This window comes from Bacillus rossius, chromosome 1, assembly GCF_032445375.1.
Source record: "Bacillus rossius redtenbacheri isolate Brsri chromosome 1, Brsri_v3, whole genome shotgun sequence".
Taxonomy (NCBI): domain Eukaryota; kingdom Metazoa; phylum Arthropoda; class Insecta; order Phasmatodea; family Bacillidae; genus Bacillus; species Bacillus rossius.
This window is the reverse complement of record NC_086330.1, coordinates 204,894,008-204,914,656: the sequence shown is the minus strand read 5'-3', so window position 1 is coordinate 204,914,656 and position 20,649 is coordinate 204,894,008. Positions and strand designations below refer to the sequence as shown.

Sequence of the window (20,649 nt, the reverse complement as noted above, 5' to 3'; positions counted from 1 at the left end):
GTTCGCATTTTCTCATGATGCACGATGACATGAGCGGAGTAAATGCAAGAAGAATCCATCTCGTATAAAGTTTCGCTGTGATGGGTGTCATGAATGGTTTACACGTATTGACAGTTTGCGACGACATGTGAAAAAATGCAACGGTAAAGTCCGTGTGTCTACTGAAGAACTACCTGTAGAAACTTCGACTCCTCGCTTTAGATTGGAGACTTGTAAGAGAACAAGCAAGAAAACCGATGTGCAGCAACCGATTGGTATGACGTCTGAACATGAAAATAAACCTAAGACTGTGTTCGGCGCATTACAAGTGAATGATAATGGGTTCTACTTGGCGCAGTCTGCATTTCGTGGGACATTGAAAGACTACTATTATCTAAATACGTTAGGTGAGTCGAAAGATATTTGTAATTTTCTTGATGATATCAAAGAGAACATAATCAATCAGCTTACTGATGATGTAGCAACAAACGGTTCATTAAAATACAACTTGTGGTTGGTCTGTATATATGGAAAGCCGTATCCATTCGAAGACGAAGTGAAGAAGTGTGCATTCAAGACATCGGCTGCAGTAATTTACAGTTCTAACGATGTGAAGCATACTGTTAAAAACGGTATCCAGAAACTCTGTCAAGAAGAGGAGGACTATGTCTGTAAAGGTTCTGGCTGGACTCTTTCTAGTATAAGTCGATTGGAGCTAAGAATTAGTCATTTCACGCCGCTGCGGACCTAAATGATTATAAGATTGCTGGCTTTCGCAAGTGTTCGTGTAGTAAAGTAGAAATTATGTAATAAAGTTTATTTTGTGAAAGAACTTGTGTTGTTTCCTTTCTCGAACCTGCCACTATTATATTATGTTTATTTTTTTCCATCTTCATTCCGAATCGTGTCAAGGGCCTGAGTCGACCTAATTAATCATTTTATTGTTTGCAAATTTATTTAATGAATTTGTAACTTTTTCCCGAATCTCTAGCAATATAATTACGAATTTTCCAAGATGGTGGTGTTGATGGCTTATAGGATGATGGTAGTAGAGGTTTTAAAGTCTCTTTAAGAATGTTGAAGATGGTTTATTGAAATTATTATTATTTTACATAAAATTAAACATTATTGCATCGATCAGGTATCGAACAAAGGACGGGAATCCAGCGATTCGATAAATAAATTAATGGGTGATTTATTTAATGAATTTTGGAATCTTTCCCGAATTCCTAGCTAAATAATTATGGATTTTCAAGATGGTGGCCAAATGACAAGATGGTGGGTGTCACAGTAATAATAAATGATTACTGCACTCTAGCGGGTAAGAATTAAACTAACATGGCGTGAGCGCACTCTCACAAGATGGCTGCCTCCAGCAGACGAAAACAAGATGGCAGCCACCAGCAGACGAAAACAAGATGGCGGCCACCAGCAGACGAAACAAGATGGCGGCTGATGATTACATCGAACTTCATTCAAAAAAAAAAATTCGAATCCAAGATGGTGGCCGTGACGAAAAGTGCAACGGTGACGTCATCATACAAAATGGTGGAAAACACATCGCCGGAATTTTCTAGAACACAATGACGTCATCCAAAATGGTGGATCCAAGATGGCGGATCCAATATGGCGGTCGGTTTCAAGGTCAAGTCCAGATAGCGGCTTAACAGTGGCTTGAGTTAGGGATGATTAAGCCACTATTAGGACTTTTCTATCCACTGGGATTTTTACGGAATAAAACGGGAAATTTTCCCTTGAAACGGGAATTTTTCCCTCGAAACGGGAATTTTTCCCTCGAAACGGGAATTTTTCCCTCGAAAACGGGAAATTTTGAGTCATTTTGAGTCATTTTTGAGGAATTTTGAGGAATTTTGGGTCAAAAATGACGTCATCCAAGATGGCGGCCGGCTCCTGGCTCCTCCGCCTGTGCTTGAACCCCCTATTTCCAACTACTTATATATAATATAATAATGAAGTATATACAAATTTAAAAATAAAATGCAATGTCAAGAGTCCAAAACATGTATTGGCCTTCATGTTTCGTACATTGGCACCTTGCACTTTACCGTTGTGCTACAGATTCACATAATCCATAACTTTGAGACGTTACTTTATAAATGTAATGAAGCTAGTTTAATCCCGAATTCTTAAAGTTATGTTTATTTCAATTTAAAATTATTTATGCTAAAAAAATATATTAATTTGACACACCGATAATTTTAGTACGTTTCCTGATGACCAAAAAGCGAACTTGCGCGTGCGTGCTGCCACACTTGCGAGTCCGCCATCTTGACAACTTTTGCTCGTGGGTATAGCAGAAACGATATCGCTATTTCCCAGCATTCAGCACTAATGGTGCCGCGTAGTAGTCCGCAGTGCTTGGAGGCTACAAGTAGGCGGAGTCGTAATGTCGCCTACCCCAGGTTGTCGTGGGCGCTAGTCACGAATCAGAATCGAGCCCCTGGCCGCGGTGTGGTGGCTTGAAGGTGGTCGCAGCTGCTGCACACGTGGCCAGCTGGCCACCGATGATGCCATGTGTGTGGTTCTGAGCGCCAAGACTTGGTTGCCTAGTGTGCGGGAGCTGTTAAGAATTACCAATATGTATAACAATCAACTGTTTGGTGTATATCATCTTATTTTCTGGATGAAACTCCCGGTTTCAGGCAGTCCATGGTTATGACGAATGAAGGTCTTCCTATTAGGTGAATTTCTGTTGCAAAAGCGCCCTCGGTGCATTTCCTCTTTCCCCCCCCCCCCCCCCCCACCCGTACCCCATGAGCACATCGGACACCTCTGCGAATGTTCAGTCTGTCATGCTGATGTTGGTTGTAAATCTGTAATCGCAGCACTGTACTCACTATACCATCCACTGTGCTGTCCACCAAACCGCTAGTTGCTAGAGCGTATGTCCGACTAGAAGCCTAGTCCGGCTCGTCGCCTGCTTCCCTGGAGCGTCTGAACGCCACTGCGCTGTGGTCGCTCGTCCTCTCAGTCAGCGGAGTGTCGCTTAATGCGCGGGAAATTCAAGTTTGCTCGCTTCTGTTCGCACCTGTAATTTTGTCGGTATGCTTTTCTAGACATTTTCATTGAAAAATTGCAAGTACATATTGACATTCTCCGCCATCATTACATTTATACCCCGTTGTTCGCGAATTTCATGCATAATTAGAGCGCGGGATGGGGTTAACTCACACGACCATCAACACCTGAAAAATTCTCCCAACTGCCGACCAAATAATTTGGCATTCCAGTAACCAGATGCTCTTGCGCAGAGGGTTTTATCAACTGGGCCACGCTAAAAACAAACTGAGATCGACGACGACACAGCAGCACCTTCAAGCTATTGTGTTTCTCTGAATTCAGCAGAAGCTCGCCCAGCATGTTCAAGTGGCAGATGTTACCGAGCAGTTTAAAACTGCGGTAACATTTGACAGGAGAGTAAACTTTTAACAGTTCACTAGTTTTTTATGTCACTGGAAATTATTTAATGTTGTTCACACTATTATAATAACACGCATTTCCCAACATTTATATTCTGTTGTGCTTCGAATAAGTAGGGTTTCTAACGCGCATCTTTTTGTGTCGTTCATTCTATTTTATTCATTAATCACGGACGGAAGTTTTCGACATAAAAATTGAAACTTTCAAAAGCTGCAAAACAAAATGGCTAGACCGATGGTACTGTCTAAGCTTTAACAAGTCTACCACCCTTATTCTCCCATCCCCTATTTTCCCACCTAGGAGAAGATAGCTTAACCGAGGGATACGTTTTTGATGTCGGAAAAAGAGGACATGGAATATTTTTCGAATTTAAGCCTCTGAATTTTGGAATTGACTTTCAACAATTTAAAGTAGGCTACTCCCAATGCATTAGAGCAACACCCGACCCCTTCCTGTTGGGGGGCTTCAAAGCTTTAAGTTTTTCGGGAGATGGAAAATTAGATTTAGTTAATTTTAAGGTACTGTACCCAATAATTTTTATCCTTTTTCATTACACTTGAAGTTGTGTTTTGCGTCGTTGTGTCATTTGTTTTTCATGAGCAGTTATGCCCATCCCCCCCCCCCCCCAGAATCACGAATCGTCTGCATGCGGTGTACCGCAGGCCATTCGCCTGGTCAGTGATTGAACTGATACTTATTATTTAATGTTGGTTTTCTATATTGTATTGAGAGGAAAACCAATCTTTATTGTTCTTGAAGGAATGATCCCTTAAACATTTATGTCGGGGCTATGTACTAGATCAAGAGGTTAGCATCTTGATCCTGATCATTTATCAGAACTATAGGCAAGCCCATGAGTATGTCCGGTGGCTACGGTAACGTGATAAAGTCACATACTTCACATGAAGAAGGCGAATGACAATATTTCCCCTTGCTTGTACTCACCACTTCGGGAGCGTTGATGACTCCAGTGTTGTAACCGAACTGCAGCATCCCCAACATGGCCGCCAGGATTGCGTACGAGAGGAAGAAGGTCAGCCCCTGCAAGAACAACACAGGTCAATCCAGGTCCTAGTTGTTGTCTTGTCACCGCACAGTCACTGGAGTCACCACGTGGCACTACGTGCTACAAGCCATGCAACTACTACTTACAAAACGACCAGTTACTATCACAAGGGAAATTTACAACATATTGGTCAAGTCTATTAAAAAAATCATACTATCAAAATTAATTTGTAATAGACAAATATTGGATAGTACAATTTAAGGTATACAATATTCAAATAAATGTATATACGTTGATTTAGGCGAGTCCGTGGAAAAATCTGGAAATCCGAGGTATAACGTATAAAATACCACAAACACACTGCAGACCTGCTCAAAAACCCTTAGTTTAGTTTTCAAAGAAAACTGTCGCTTCCATATTTGTCTAAATCGCACAATGACATCACAGAGTTCTACAGAACAATTGGCTGTACCGATATATTGAACAGCAATATGCACGCGTAAACAAAAAGCAATTGTTAATGTTTATAACATCACCTCTGAGTAAAAACAACATCTCTGTGTGATAGCGAGCACCCCAAATCTTCATCCGGAAATTGGCAGCTCTATGCGAATGGCTGGTAAGCGCCCCAAGCACCCAACCCCACGACTCAGCAGGGACGACCCAGCCTCGAACCTTGGGTTATACCATTTTTTCCCTAGGATAAATATTTAAGAACCGATTTTGATCTTATGAAAGAGAAGTTAAAAATAAATTTATTGAGGATTTAATTCTTTCGCGGCTTTTTCTGGTATAATTTCGAAAAATGTCCATCGTATACTGCATATTATTATAACCATCTGGTAAAGAATTCCCTACAACTTTAGTAATTATCATTTTAAGTCAAAAGTTTAAAATTGCCGCGTTATTCCACACAAAATATCCTACCTTATATTAAGGATGACGGTCAACGCAACGGCAGAAACCGGTTGCCATTTTGAATTTAGACCACTTACTTACCCCACCCCATGTTTTCTTAAAAGGTAAAAAAAAAAGGAGAAGGGAGATTATTTACATTCAAAATTTTTTTTTTTGACATATCGTCTGGGCTATATAGTCGTGTAACTAGCCATGCACCCAATGGGAAAGTATTTCTCATTTTTGATGAATTACCAATAAACGGTGACACACGACTTATTTTTAAACAGAAGCCTAAACACAAATTTCCATATTTCTAACTTCAAAAATGACACAATTCCATACATACTTTCATTCTCTACTTATGGATGAATTATCAAAATTCCTTTCTTAGTGCTCACCTGCGTTATATAAATAACTCCTATGCGAAATCACATGCTTCTAGACCCACCGGCTTTCCTGTCAAGTCGGTGTTGGAGTTTGACAGAGGCAGCGCGGTTGGAGCCTCACGCAGTGCAGGTCCGTGCCTTGCTCGCGGGCGCACGTCTCTTCCCGACCTTCACTTTTATCGTCGAGCCGTTCCAAACCATTCTACTTTCTCTCTTTCAAACGCTTCGTGTTCCAAAACTTTTCTCGCTCTCTCAGGTGGAAGAAGTGCTAACGGGAAAGCTGTGGTCTTTGGGTCTACCGCCGAAGCACATTTTTAATCTCCCAGGGAAAATAATTGCGGGCCTTCTTTGCAAACAGCAGCAATCTCCTTTGAGACCTCCTTTTCCATCATGTCACCAAACAGGAGGAACTGGGGGGGGGGGGGGGGGGGAAGAGGAGGGTAGAACAAAAGGAATCAAGAGTCTAGAAGAAAAGAAACCCGCGGATACGCTAACAGATATCCTCCATAATGATAGGATTGTCAATCATCATCTTCACAGCGGACTGGAAGGCCTCTGGATACTGCAGATGACAAAGCTGCAAAGAGCTATCCTATCGTGAAAATATAATTACATAAATGGAGTAGTTGCAAGCGACTTAACATTTATTAACATATTTTTTTACCTACCTGTTCCTTAAATACTAATTGTTTAAACAAAATGGAAAAATCGCTTCTTAACTCATACTTCCAGAAATAAAAAAAATAGTGGTTTGAGAATAATGATACAGATTTCGACACATTATTACATACACTAAATGCTTTTGCAGTGGTAATGTATAACGCATAATTTGACTAATACTTGCTTTGCTAACTACGCTATTGCAAAGTCGTCATGCACATTTATAAATAAGACAAACTTTATTATTGATACTTTTATCATTTTAAACATAGCTAGACTGAAGTTACTAACCAAAAGTAACATTCAATTCAAACTCGTATCAGAAGAAAATCACAATGTGCAATTCCACTTACGAGGTTAATTAAGAACCAGGTCAGTCAAGGTTACTTTTTAGTTTATACTCTCAATAAAAATGAATTTATATGGGAAAAAAAATTTCTGTAGTCGCCAAAATATTTGTTAGAATACGACTTGGCTACCATTTTGTGTTTGGGGGAGGGGGGGGGGGGTGGAGAAAGAGAAATAGAGGGAGAGAGCGAAATAGAGGGAAAGTTTCGTAAGATTCACAAAATTTATCCCGAACCAAAACCAAACAAAATTGGTTTTAATTAAATGTATGAACGCATATACAATTTCGGGGTAAATACAAGAATAAAAATGATATGACTACAAAAAAAACTTTTTATTTAAAGTAACAAAATTAAGTATAAAACGCATTATTTTTTCTTACGTACCTTCCTTCCAAAACATACTTTAACGTATGTTTTGAAGCGACTTAGAAGACTGTATTCAAATGCAATAACTATATTAGTCTCGGATGGAGATACTGAATGGTTCAAGAAAAATCTTAATAGAGAAAAATATTCAACTAATTGTCACTCAGCTAAACAGGCCAGTAATTAATGGTTACGTTATTAGCAGTTTTTACGATCTCTAAATTCTTAATTATGGTTTAAAACCAGACCAGGGCTGAGCTGGGTCTAATTAAGTTACCATGCTTCCACCCGCCCTTGCATCTGTTACGTGATTGGCGGCAGCAACAAGATTAGGCCTACACGTTTACAGATTGGACACATTCGGCATATTTCTTACAATGAACAACACAGCACTAGCCCTTATTCCTAAATACTTCCTAAATACAGTAGGCATAGCCTGGAAAGAATTTTAACTGAAGTACATAAATATATAAATTTTGAACCTGTAAGCTTGTCTCTTAAAAACTGATGAGATATGCGCAGACTTGTAGTAGACACACATGCTCACCCAACAATGTCATATCGCAAACATGGAGACTTCACGCAGTAGAATGGTACTCGTGTAGGGGTGATGCGGTAACTAGAGGCTCGTAATGGAGACATACCGGGGACGACAATTTAACTCTCTAAGATGATAGTGGGCTGCGAACCACTGGATACTCATAACCCACGTACCTTAATTGCACGACTAAGTACCTATTAGATATATATTGGTAGCCGTGATCGTCGAGTGAAGCCACGTGGGCTCGACCCCCGGCTCCATCTGACAAATAAGTATTGAGTATCAAGTGGATTAGACAACCTGAGAGATCTAGTCATCTTAGGCCTCCGTGGATGATCTTACCATTTAAACACTACCATCTCCATCAGGACTCCTTGTATGGCGAGACAGCCACTTTTAAACTACTCTCAAAGCCTTCCATACCAACAACCCGGAATTTCTTACATGTCATTTATTTGCAATTTTAAAAGTGAAACAGTTTTCATTGCATGATTAATGTAGAGATGAGTATCTTGTAGTGATTCTTGGAGGGCAGTGCAGCGCAAAGAAACAATTATGCTATGACGTTTTATCAGGTGGCGCTAATTGACTGAGCGATTACTAGATATTATGGTAACGTCCAAAATTAGAAGTATAAAACAAATATTTTTAGCAAACCAGACAGAATTAATTTTTGATGGACGTTAACATATTTTTGAATAACGGTTCTTCTGTTTCAACTTGAGTAAAAATGTGCTTTGACAATGAACAGTTTGTATGCGTTTACCGTTCAGTTATATTATCAGTTTTAAATATTGTTTATATTTTCTTGCTACTGTCACCCACATCACAGAAATTAGTACCATTATGTAAGTTGTTATTAGTGTGGATTACATGGAACGAAATCATTCATACCACCAGCATGTTTTCACTAACTGTATGCATGTCCCTCATTACGCCAATCAATCACGTTTAACTCGGCCCACTGAATGTTGAGTGAATGCACACACAGCACGCACGCATTAAAAGCCACCAAGTATTTTATATCTCCTAAAGCAGCCATGTTCTGGTGCATGATGTGACTGATCCCCACCTATCACCAAGTTGGCCAGTGTTCAGCTGAAGCTTACACGATCTAGAATTCTAATAGTCCATTGAAATGTTACATTTTTTAGGCCTTACCTTGCGCTTTTTAGAGGACGCAATTTAATTATTTTGATGTGTAGGGGGGGTCAGTGTAAAGCTAAAACCAAATTTGTGGGGTCGCCACCCTTGTCCCACGGCCGCCATCTTTAAAATAGGGGTTGAAATGGTTTTTACGATATATCTCTTAAACTATTTATTTGATAAAAAAATGTTAAACATTTTTTGTTGCCAATTAAATTCTCTACAACTTTGGTCCAGTAACTTTTTATCGTAGAACTATAAATAAAAACGTTATAAGCGAAAATCTTCAGAAATTCGAGAAAAAAATTTATATTTTTAGATATAACTTTTTTGTTTATCATTTTACGAATAAATGATATCTGACCATTTTTGTAGATCGTTTTTTGAGGAACAACGTTTATTCGCATCATTTTTCATTAAGTCAATAGCTAAGATTTTATAGCGCTCCGAAGTGAGTACTATTTTTCAGTACTCTTAACTATACCTATATTATACGTGTGTACTAATAATATGTCATCAGTTATTGTTTTATTTTGTTATTATAACTTTTTTAATTACAAACTCATTACATCGCAGTAAAAAAAATGTGCTTTCATTTCGACTACCTTTCAGTTGCTTCAGGCGAACCAACCGCGTGAATCAAGGCTCGGAGATTGATGCTTTCTCAGCCAGAGGCGCACCCAGGAATTTTTTTGGGGGAGTTTGAAGTTTTTTTTTTTATGAAGGAATACCGGTTTTCAAAATAAAAAGGGGGGGGTCCGGGGGTTCTCTCCCGGGAAAATTTGGATTTCTAGGTGAAAATTGGTGCTATTTAAGAAGTTTTGGTACCTAATTATTGAATATACTGCTGGTAGAAAAAAGAACAGTTTTGAGTACGGTACTAAATTTTGTTTTACATAATAATCAAACAAAGATACCTTTATCAAACCCAGGGTCTCGTCCGCTCAAAATCAGTATTATTTTAATACCACGAGAATCATAGCATACATTAAAGCCCACATTCTGTGCAACATAAATCACTGACAATGACGGTTTGCTTTTTACTGCATTCACACACACAAATTAAGTTCACTCTACGAGTAAAAACCAAGGGAGTAGTATAGGAATGGGGATACTGGGACAGGCGCCAGGCGCTGGAGCCGGGAGCCGGTCGCCATCTTGGATTGTGACGTTATGGCAGCCATCTTGGATGAGTGTGACCTTGACCTTTGACCTTGACCTTAACATTTGACCCTCAAAAATCGTCAAAATTCTCCAAAGTTGGGCAAAATTTGCCCAACATTCCTCAAAATCCGCCAAAATTTACATTTTTGTAAAAAAAATTCCGCCAAAAAATCTCAAAAAATTCCTCAATTCAAAAATCAGGATTTCGAAAATCCTCAAAAGTCATTTTGCCTTAGAAACCACGAAAATTCCTAAAAGAGGCTTAAGCATCCTTGTCTACAGCCTCCGATAAGCCTCTGTGGTCATCTAGGATTATGACCGCCATCTTGGATTATGTCGTCACCGTATTGCAATTTTTGTTACGGCCGCCATCTTGAAAATCTTTATTTATTATCCGAATTTAATGAATTTTTTTAAATTTATAAAAAAATTTAAATAATACAATTTTAATAAAAAAATATTTAAAAAAAACAAGCATTTACGACACGGAGCTCGGAGTCCTCGGTTCGAACCTGACGAATGCAAAAAAAAAATTAAAAATGGCGACCGATCCTTCCTCATAGTGGCTGCAGGCAGACTGATTCCCACCACTTTTTTTCAAAGCATATATATCGCCAGTGAGCATGACGTCATGTCCGCCATCTTGAAAATCCGTAATTTGAATGCTAGAGATTCGGGGAAAAATTTTAAAATCATTAAAAAAATTAATCATCCTAATTAAATAATAAAAAAATCCTTAAAACCACCGTTTCACTTTTCGTGACGGCCGCCATCTTAAAATCACCCGCTGGAGATCACCATCTTGTTTTCGTCCACTAGAGTATGCTGATACCATGTTAGTATAATTATCTGGTCACCACACCTTTGACCTTGACCTTGAAATTTGACCATTGACCTTGACATTGAACCCTGACCTTGACCTTGAACCCTGACCCTGAACCTTGAACCTTGACCGTCAACTTGAACCTTGACCGTCAACTTGAACCTTGACCGTCAACTTGAACCTTGACCGTCAACTTGAACCTTGACCGTCAACTTGAACCTTGACCGTCAACTTGAACCTTGACAGTCAACTTGAACCTTGACAGTCAACTTGAACCTTGACCGTCAACTTGAATCTTGACCGTGAACTTGAACCTTGACCGTGAACTTGAACCTTGACCGTGAAATTTGAACCTTGACCGTGAAATTTGAACCTTGAAATTTAAATTTGAACTTTCACCTTGAAATTTGACCTTGACCTTGAAATTTGACCTTGTCCTAAAAAAATTTGAACCTTGACCTTGAAATTTGAACTTTAACCTTGAAATTTGACCTTGACCTTGAAATTTGACCTTGTCCTTGAAATTTAAACCTTGACCTTGAAAATTGAATCTTAACATTGAAAATCTGACCTTGACCTTGAAATTTGACCTTGACCTTGAAATTTGACTTTGTCCTTGTCGACCATCATGGATCCGACATTTTATGTTCAGTACATGCTACCAGGAGTTACCACCTGCTGGAGTACACCATCTTGTGTGTGTACTCGTATTATAGAGTACATTTCCATCTGGATAATTTTATTCTAACCCACTACAGTGCAGTAATCATTTATTACCGAGGTGCCCCCACCATCTTGAAATCATGTAATAATGTAGCTAGAAAAGCGGGAAAAAATCCAAAATTCATCAAAAAAAAATCACTCATTAACTTACATATTGATTCGATCCGCTCCAGTCCTTGGTTCGATACTCTATCGGTGCAATAATGTTTAATTTTAGATATGAAAAAAATAATAATTTCAATAAACCACATTCAATATTCTTAAAGAGACCTTTAATCCTCTACTACCATCATACTATCAGACATCAAGACCAACATCTTGGAATATTCGTAATAATTAACCTAGAAATTCAGGAAAAAGTTAAAAATTCATAAAATAAATTTGCAAACAATATACTGATTAATTAGGTCGACTAAGGTCCTTGGCAAGATCCTGGACGAAGCTAAAATAAATTTAATTTAAAAACCAGAAAAGTGTAAGGTTCGAGAAATAAAACACCACAAAGTCTTTTACAAACATAAAATTTATTACACAATTTCTATCCTACTGGAGGATCACTTGCGAAAGCCAGCAATCTTATAAACATTTAGCCCTGCATAACGTGCAACGAATACTTCTTAGCTCCAACAGTTCCAAATGCTCCAAAAGCTCCAAATACTCCAACAGCTCCAAATACTCCAACAGCTCCAAATACTCCAACAGCTCCAAATACTCCAACAGCTCCAAATACTCCAACAGCTCCAAATACTCCAACAGCTCCAAACACTCCAACAGCTCCAAATACTCCAACAGCTCCAAATACTCCAACTGCCTTTTCTTTCAACAGCTCCAATGATATTGGGCTACAATGCTACAAGTTTAAGAGACTACGAGGATAAAAGGCTACGAGTCAAAAAGGATCTAGCTGGTTCCGAGTTATACATGGCTGCGAGACTGCATGACTAAAATACCGCATGGCTACGAAACTACATGTCCATGAAACTACATGGATACAAGTCTACTCGGCTCCAACACGCAATGTACACACAGTACACACAGGAAACTGAACGTACACACACAGTACACACAGGAAACGGAACGTACACACACAGTACACACAGGAAACGGAACGTATACACACAGTACACACAGGAAACGGAACGTATACACACAGTACACACAGGAAACGGAACGTTCACACACAGTACACACAGGAAACGGAACGTTCACACACAGTACACACAGGAAACGGAACGTTCACACACAGTACACACAGGAAACGGAACGTACACACAGTACACACAGGAAACGGAACGTACACACAGTACACACAGGAAACGGAACGTACACACAGTACACACAGGAAACGGAACGTACACACAGTACACACAGGAAACGGTACGTACACACAGTACACACAGGAAACGGTACGTACACACAGTACACACAGGAAACTGTACGTACACACAGTACACACAGGAAACTGTACGTACACACAGTACACACAGGAAACGGTACGTACACACAGTACACACAGGAAACGGTACGTACACACAGTACACACAGGAAACGGTACGTACACACAGTACACACAGGAAACGGAATGATTACACATACAGTAGCGGAAACACACAGGCTTAGTTGGAAATCAGAATACTATAAATAAAACATTAAATTTTTACTTTCAATATTTAATTACTTCTCAACATTACACAAAAACAAGTAAAAGAAGCCATTATTGTATGTAGCCAGCTTTCCTCAGTTCTTTGAGTATGAAGGATATTTCTTTGATGCACGAATAGTTTCCTGCACAAAGCGAGCCATGTAGAAGTCTTAGCCGGTCAACCAATATGTTTGGATCTTTCCATGATGTGTAATCAATCTCTTCTACCACCATCTTACTTGCTTGTTTATTATAAATACTTTTAATATCACAATCGTCCCAGTGATCATAATAAGCATTATCAGATTTATTTATTATTACACGACGTTTCCATCGTTTCGGTCTCAGGACATCGCCACATTCTCCGATCTTGTCAGCTCTAGGTGCTTCATCACAGTCTATGCCTTCGTCAACAGCCTCAGAGTCACTGTAACAATCACTGTAGAAGACATCCTCTTCACCCAGATTACTGTATGAATTCGCTATCGATGATGTCGAAGTGTCTTCATCGTCTTCATGCTTCCTTTGTAGGAGTCCATCATTTTTACAAAGAATGGAGGATCTACTGAATATAGGCTTGAATGTATTCTCACTTCTCACGGTGTTGATACTTCCATTAGTTTGTCTTCCCGAAGCCATTAGCATCCTTCAATTTATGATCTTCCTCACGATCGGGTGAGCTAATACCGTCACGCTCAGGACAAGGAAAATTATTGCAGTAATGCAGATCACTCTTCTTTAGTCTAGTGGATCCATCGGTGAACTCTATGCCGTAAGTAGTCTTGACTTTACATGTTCTACCATGTCTTTTTAAGCTGTCAATTCGTGTTAACAACCTGCTACAACGATTACAGCTTAACATGTTGCGTAGTGGGTTTCTAGCACAATCATTCTTCTCATGACGTCTAGCATTCCTTCTCATGACAAAATCCTTGCCTCAGTATCTACAGCGGCTTCCTTCCGATTCAGCTGCAGATAACAAACCATGATCCATGGTAGCTTCTGTGACTAATGTTAGATCCAAACTAACAGTTTTCTCCAATTGGAACCATTTCTTAAATAGAATTTTTTTAATATTTCATCAGCGAGAGTTAAGTTATCTAATGCAAAGCAAATTGATGCAAGTAGTTCTGGCTGTCATCAACAGATGTCGCCACGTGTTGCTTGCAGGTAAATAATATCTATTTCATAAATTTGGGATGCGGAATGCTCACTATCGATCGCAAAGGAAGGTTAGCTTCGCTATAGAGCATCCCACTCTTAGATTGCAGTGTGGAAGTAAATGAGCGCATTCTCTCTCTCTCTCTCTAACACACGCCGATTGCCGTTAGCACTGTCCTTGTTTCTTCGTGCGTTGTTGCCAAATATCAAACGAAATTTAAAATTTTAATTTTTGGACCAAGCTTTTTTTCATATTGTATAGAATCAAAATACGCATCAGACAATGCTTATTTTGAATACTTAACAATATTTTAAGTGTCCGAAAAAATTAAAAAAACATAACTCTTTCGCTGCGAACTGTTTTGAAGTATTCCGATATGTTTCACATCAAAAAAAGAAAACCTACATGTGTATTTCATTCAGATTTTTTTTATTAGTAAATTAATGCCTTAGGACGCCACCGAACAAATTTTAAGACAAAAACTGTACAGGTTTCACTGAAAATTTTTTTTTAATATATTGAAATGCATTTTCTCACAAACTGAAACATCAAAAAGTTGACCCGCGGAATATTTTTTTTCTATTAAAGATAGATGGGGGACGAAAGCGTGAAAAATGTTCACAATGAATTGAATTAGTTTTTAAAAGCAGCCCCATCTCAATTGCTTCTACAGATTCCGTGGAAATATCTGTTAAAGATGTGTCTTATCAGTAATAGAGCGCGCGCTGCCTTCGTAAGAGGAAACAGGGTCATGTGTTTAGATAAGTGGGGTTCTGTCCTACAAGCAATTTCAAATACCTGGCTTCCTTAGTCAACAAAAAATATTATAATCGATTCTTGAACATAATATGTAAAATGTATGAAATAAATACGAAGGAATTTAATAGCGATCATGGTACAAAATTTTGAATTACTTTTCTATCCTTCTCAACATTAAGCATCTTATCAAACATTGTTTTAGACAAAGTTTTGGAAAATAACTATGATATTATTACAAACAATTTAAACAGATTTAATAAGGTGTCTACTAAGGCAGTTACGTTTTTTTGTCCGGTGAAAATTTGTTTCGAACCCATGCAGTTATGGCTGGTCGTATCAAAAATGTATTTAGAAAACATTTTTCGGCATTAGGTAATCCGAGTTATCATACGTTAAAACGGATTCGATATTATTCATATTATGGGAGTTGTTGCGATTTTCCTGTTTTTCAAAAAATCTTCCCCATTTCGAACCAATTGTTCGGATTTTTCCCATAACTTACTCGACCGAGAATTTCCATTACTGTATTTTATTTATCATTTTGGACATGACTTGTCCAAAAATACGGCATTTATCGGGCCCATAAAAATGTGATATATATATATATATATATATGGGATTTTTAGAACAGAAAAGCAAACTATAAGAAATTTTCGTCTACAATAGGTAGTTTTTATTTGAAATTTACATAAAAATGGTATTATTACAATTTTATATGTGTAATAGCATAAAATATTATAATTTACTATATGATAACTTAAAATGCTTCTTGTTCGATCCAAATTACAAATACACGCATCTCCTGAAATTCGTAATGTGTTAGAGATTTGGCAACAGCGCGCGCCATAAGCCGTGTACTGCAATCTAAGAGTGGGACGGGTTATAGACTCCAAGGAGAAGGAAGTTCGTCCTTCCTGTTAGTGCTTCTTAGATTTCTCAGAGATTATTATTATTCGACTGAGTAATGATTATTTTTTAAATTTACACCTGATAAAATATTACAAGTGATGATTAAGTAGCAGAAGTTCACTAATTAAATGCAACCTTGAATAAAAATGACATGCCTCATTAAGTAAAAATATCCTTCATGCAGAGATCAATTTCTCATCAGTAACCAGAAGCACTCGGAGAAAACCATCAGATGTCTAGTCAGGAATAATCAGAAGCACCCAGAGAAAACCATTAAAATATTGTCAAGAATAATAAGGAGCACACGGAGAAAACCACCATAATATTGTCAAGAATAATCGGAAGCACACGGAGATTATCAAAATATTGACAATAATAATCAGGAGCACACGAAGAAAACCACCATAATAATGACAAGAATATTCAGGAGCACCCGGAGAATACTACCATAATATTGACAAGAATAATCGGAAGCACACGTAAAAAACCGCCACAAGTTTTCTTTGATATCATAAAATTACAAAAAAAATTAATAAAAAATTAAAAATAAAAACGAAAAAAATACAAACATTCTGCTAGCTTGTGAACTTCTCTTTGATGTGCAAAGTTAGAGTTCTAGTACAAGCCAGAATCAGATTTTGAATTTTTTTCGTTTTTATTTTTAATTTTTTATTAAAATTTTTTTGTAATTTTATGATATCAAAGAAAACTTGTGGCGGTTTTCTCCGTGTGCTTCCGATTATTCTTGTCAATATTATGGTGGTTTTCTCCGTGTGCTCCCGTTTATTCTTGTCATAATTATGAACGATTTCTCCGTGTGCTCCTGATGATTCTTGTCAATATTATGGTAGTTTTCTCCGGGTGCTCCTGATAATTCTTGTCATTATTATGGTGGTTTTCTTCGTGTGCTCCTGATTATTATTGTCAATATTTTGATTTTCTCCATGTTCTTCCGATTATTCTTGACAATATTATCGTGGTTTTCTCCGTGTGCTCCTTATTATTCTTGACAATATTTTAATGGTTTTCTCTGGGTGCTTCTGATTATTCCTGACTAGACATCTGATGGTTTTCTCCGAGTGCTTCTGGTTACTGATGAGAAATTGATCTCTGCATGAAGGATATTTTTACTTAATGAGGCATGTCATTTTATTCAAGGTTGCATTTAATTAGTGAACTTTTGCTACTTAATCATCACTTGTAATATTTTATCAGGTGTAAATTTAAAAAATAATCATTACTCAGTCGAATAATAATAATCTCTGAGACATCTAAGAAGCACTAACAGGAAGGACGAACTTCCTTCTCCTTGGAGTCTAGCGAAGCCAACCTTCCTTTGCGATCGATAGTGAGCATTCCGCATCCCAAATTTATGAAATAGATATTATTTTCCTGCAAGCAACACGTGGCGACATCTGTTGATGACAGCCAGAACTACTTGCATCAATTTGCTTTGCATTAGATAACTTAACTCTCGCTGATGAAATATTAAAAAAATTCTATTTAAGAAATGGTTCCAATTGGAGAAAACTGTTAGTTTGTATCTAACATTAGTCACAGAAGCTACCATGGATCATGGATTTGTTATCTGCAGGTGAATCGGAAGGAAGCCGCTGTAGATACTGTGGCAAGGATTTTGTCATGAGAAGGAATGCTAGACGTCATGAGAAGAATGATTGTGCTAGAAACCCACTACGCAACATGTTAAGCTGTAATCGTTGTAGCAGGTTGTTAACACGAATTGACAGCTTAAAAAGACATGGTAGAACATGTAAAGTCAAGTCTACTTACGGCATAGAGGACACCGATGGATCCACTAGACTAAAGAAGAGTGATCTGCATTACGGCAATAATTTTCCTTGTCCTGAGCGTGATGGTATTAGCTCACCCAATCGTGAGGAAGAACATACATTGAAGGATGCTAATGGCATCGGGAAGACAAACTAATGGAAGTATCAACACCGTGAAAAGTTAGAATACATTCAAGCCTATATCAGTAGATCCTCCATTCTTTGTAAATATGATGGACACCTAAAAAGGAAGCATGAAGACGATAAAGACACTTCGACATCATCGATAGCGAATTCATACGGTAATCTGGGTGAAGAGGATGTCTTCTACAGTGATTGTTACAGTGACTCTGAGGCTTGACAAAGGCATAGACTGTGATGAAGCAACTAGAGCTGACAAGATCGGAGAATGTGGCGATGTCCTGAGACATAAACGATGGAAACGTCGTGTTATAATAAATAAATCTGATAATGCTTATTATGATCACTGGGACGATTGTGATATTAAAAGTATTTATAATAAACAGGCAAGTAAGATGGTGGTAGAAGAGATTGATTACACATCATGGAAAGATCCAAACATATTGGTTGACCGGCTAAGACTTCTACATGGCTCGCTTTGTGCAGGAAACTATTCGTGCATCAAAGAAATATCCTTCATACTCAAAGAACTGAGGAAAGCTGGCTACATACAATAATGGCTTCTTTTACTTGTTTTTGTGTAATGTTGAGAAGTAATTAAATATTGAAAGTAAAAATTTAATGTTTTATTTATAGTATTCTGATTTCCAACTAAGCCTGTGTGTTTCCGCTACTGTATGTGTAATCATTCCGTTTCCTGTGTGTACTGTGTGTACGTTCCGTTTCCTGTGTGTACTGTGTGTACGTTCCGTTTCCTGTGTGTACTGTGTGTACGTTCCGTTTCCTGTGTGTACTGTGTGTACGTTCCGTTTCCTGTGTGTACTGTGTGTACGTTCCGTTTTCTGTGTGTACTGTGTGTACAATCCGTTTTCTGTGTGTACTGTGTGTACGTTCCGTTTCCTGTGTGTACTGTTTGTACGTTCCGTTTCCTGTGTGTACTGTGTGTACGTTCATTTTCCTGTGTGTACTGTGTGTACATTGCTTGTTGGAGCCGAGTAGACTTGTATCCATGTAGCTTCATAGACATGTAGTTTCGTAGCCATGCGGTCTTTTATTCATGCAGTCTCGCAGACATGTATAACTTGAAACCAGCTAGATCCTTTTAGACTCGTAGACTCGTAACCTTGTAGCCTTGTAGCCTCGTAGTCTCTTAGACCCGTAGCATTGTAGCGCAATATCATTGGAGCTGTTGAAAGAAAAGGCAGTTGGAGCATTTGGAGCTGTTGGAGCTGTTGGAGCATTTGGAGCATTTGGAGCTGTTGGAGCTGTTGGAGCATTTAGAGCATTTGGAGCTGTTGGAGCTGTTGGAGCATTTGGAGCTGTTGGAGCATTTGGAGCTGTTGGAGCATTTGGAGCTGTTGGAGCTAAGAAGTATTCGTTGCACATCTATGCAGGGCTAAATGTTTATAAGATTGCTGGCTTTCGCAAGTGATCCTCCAGTAGGATAGAAATTGTGTAATAAATTTTATGTTTGTAAAAGACTTTGTGGTGTTTTATTTCTCGAACCTTACACTTTTCTGGTTTTTAAATTAAATTTATTTTAGCTTCGTCCAGGATCTTGCCAAGGACCTTAGTCGACCTAATTAATCAGTATATTGTTTGCAAATTTATTTTATGAATTTTTAACTTTTTCCTGAATTTCTAGGTTAATTATTACGAATATTCCAAGATGTTGGTCTTGATGTCTGATAGTATGATGGTAGTAGAGGATTAAAGGTCTCTTTAAGAATATTGAATGTGGTTTATTGAAATTATTATTTTTTTCATATCTAAAATTAAACATTATTGCACCGATAGAGTATCGAACCAAGGACTGGAGCGGATCGAATCAATATGTAAGTTAATGAGTGATTTTTTTTGATGAATTTTGGATTTTTTCCCGCTTTTCTAGCTACATTATTACATGATTTCAAGATGGTGGGGGCACCTCGGTAATAAATGATTACTGCACTGTAGTGGGTTAGAATAAAATTATCCAGATGGAAATGTACTCTATAATACGAGTACACACACAAGATGGTGTACTCCAGCAGGTGGTAACTCCTGGTAGCATGTACTGAACATAAAATGTCGGATCCATGATGGTCGACAAGGACAAAGTCAAATTTCAAGGATAAAGTCAAATTTCAAGGTCAAGGTCAAATGTCAAGGTCAAGGTTCAAAGTCAATGTCAAAGTTCGCGGTCAAGGTTCAAGGTCAAGGTTCAAGGTCAAGGTCAAAGTCAAGGTCAAAGTCAAAGTTCAAGGTCAAGGTCAAATTTCAAGGTCAAGGTCAAAGGTGTGGTGACCAGATAATTATACTAACATGGTATTTGCACACTCTAGCGGACGAAAACAAGATGGTGATCTCCAGCGGGTGATTTCAAGATGGTGGCCGTCACGAAAAGTGAAACGGTGGTTTTAAGGATTTCTTTATTATATATTTAGGATGAATAATTTTTTTAATTATTTTTAAATTTTTCCCCGAATCTCTAGAATTAAAATTACGGATTTTCAAGATGGCGGACATGACGTCATGCTCACTGGCGATATATATGCTTTGAAAAAAAGTGGTGGGAATCAGTCTGCCTGCAGCCACTGTTAGGAAGGATCGGTCGCTATTTTAATTTTTTTTTGCACTCGTCGGGTTCGAACCGAGGACTCCGAGCTCCGTTTCGTAAATGCTTGTTTTTTTAAATATTTTTTATTAAAATTTTATTATTTAAATTTTTTTTATAAATTAAAAAAAAAATTTTCATTAAAAACAGATGATAATGTTTTTC

At 38.1% G+C, this 20,649-nt stretch overlaps 1 protein-coding gene across 9 annotated transcripts in view; it reads right to left on the bottom strand.

The window, feature by feature from the left end:
* The window catches only part of LOC134527248 (glucose transporter type 1), a 562,082-nt gene that overhangs the window by 257,794 nt on the left and 283,639 nt on the right, over window positions 1–20,649 (bottom strand). For all 9 annotated transcript variants that reach the window (XM_063359761.1, XM_063359758.1, XM_063359759.1 and 6 more), the window contains one exon: window positions 4,366–4,461. In XM_063359761.1, coding sequence (XP_063215831.1) covers window positions 4,366–4,461 — 96 coding nt within the window. The remainder of the gene's footprint in view (window positions 1–4,365; window positions 4,462–20,649) is intronic.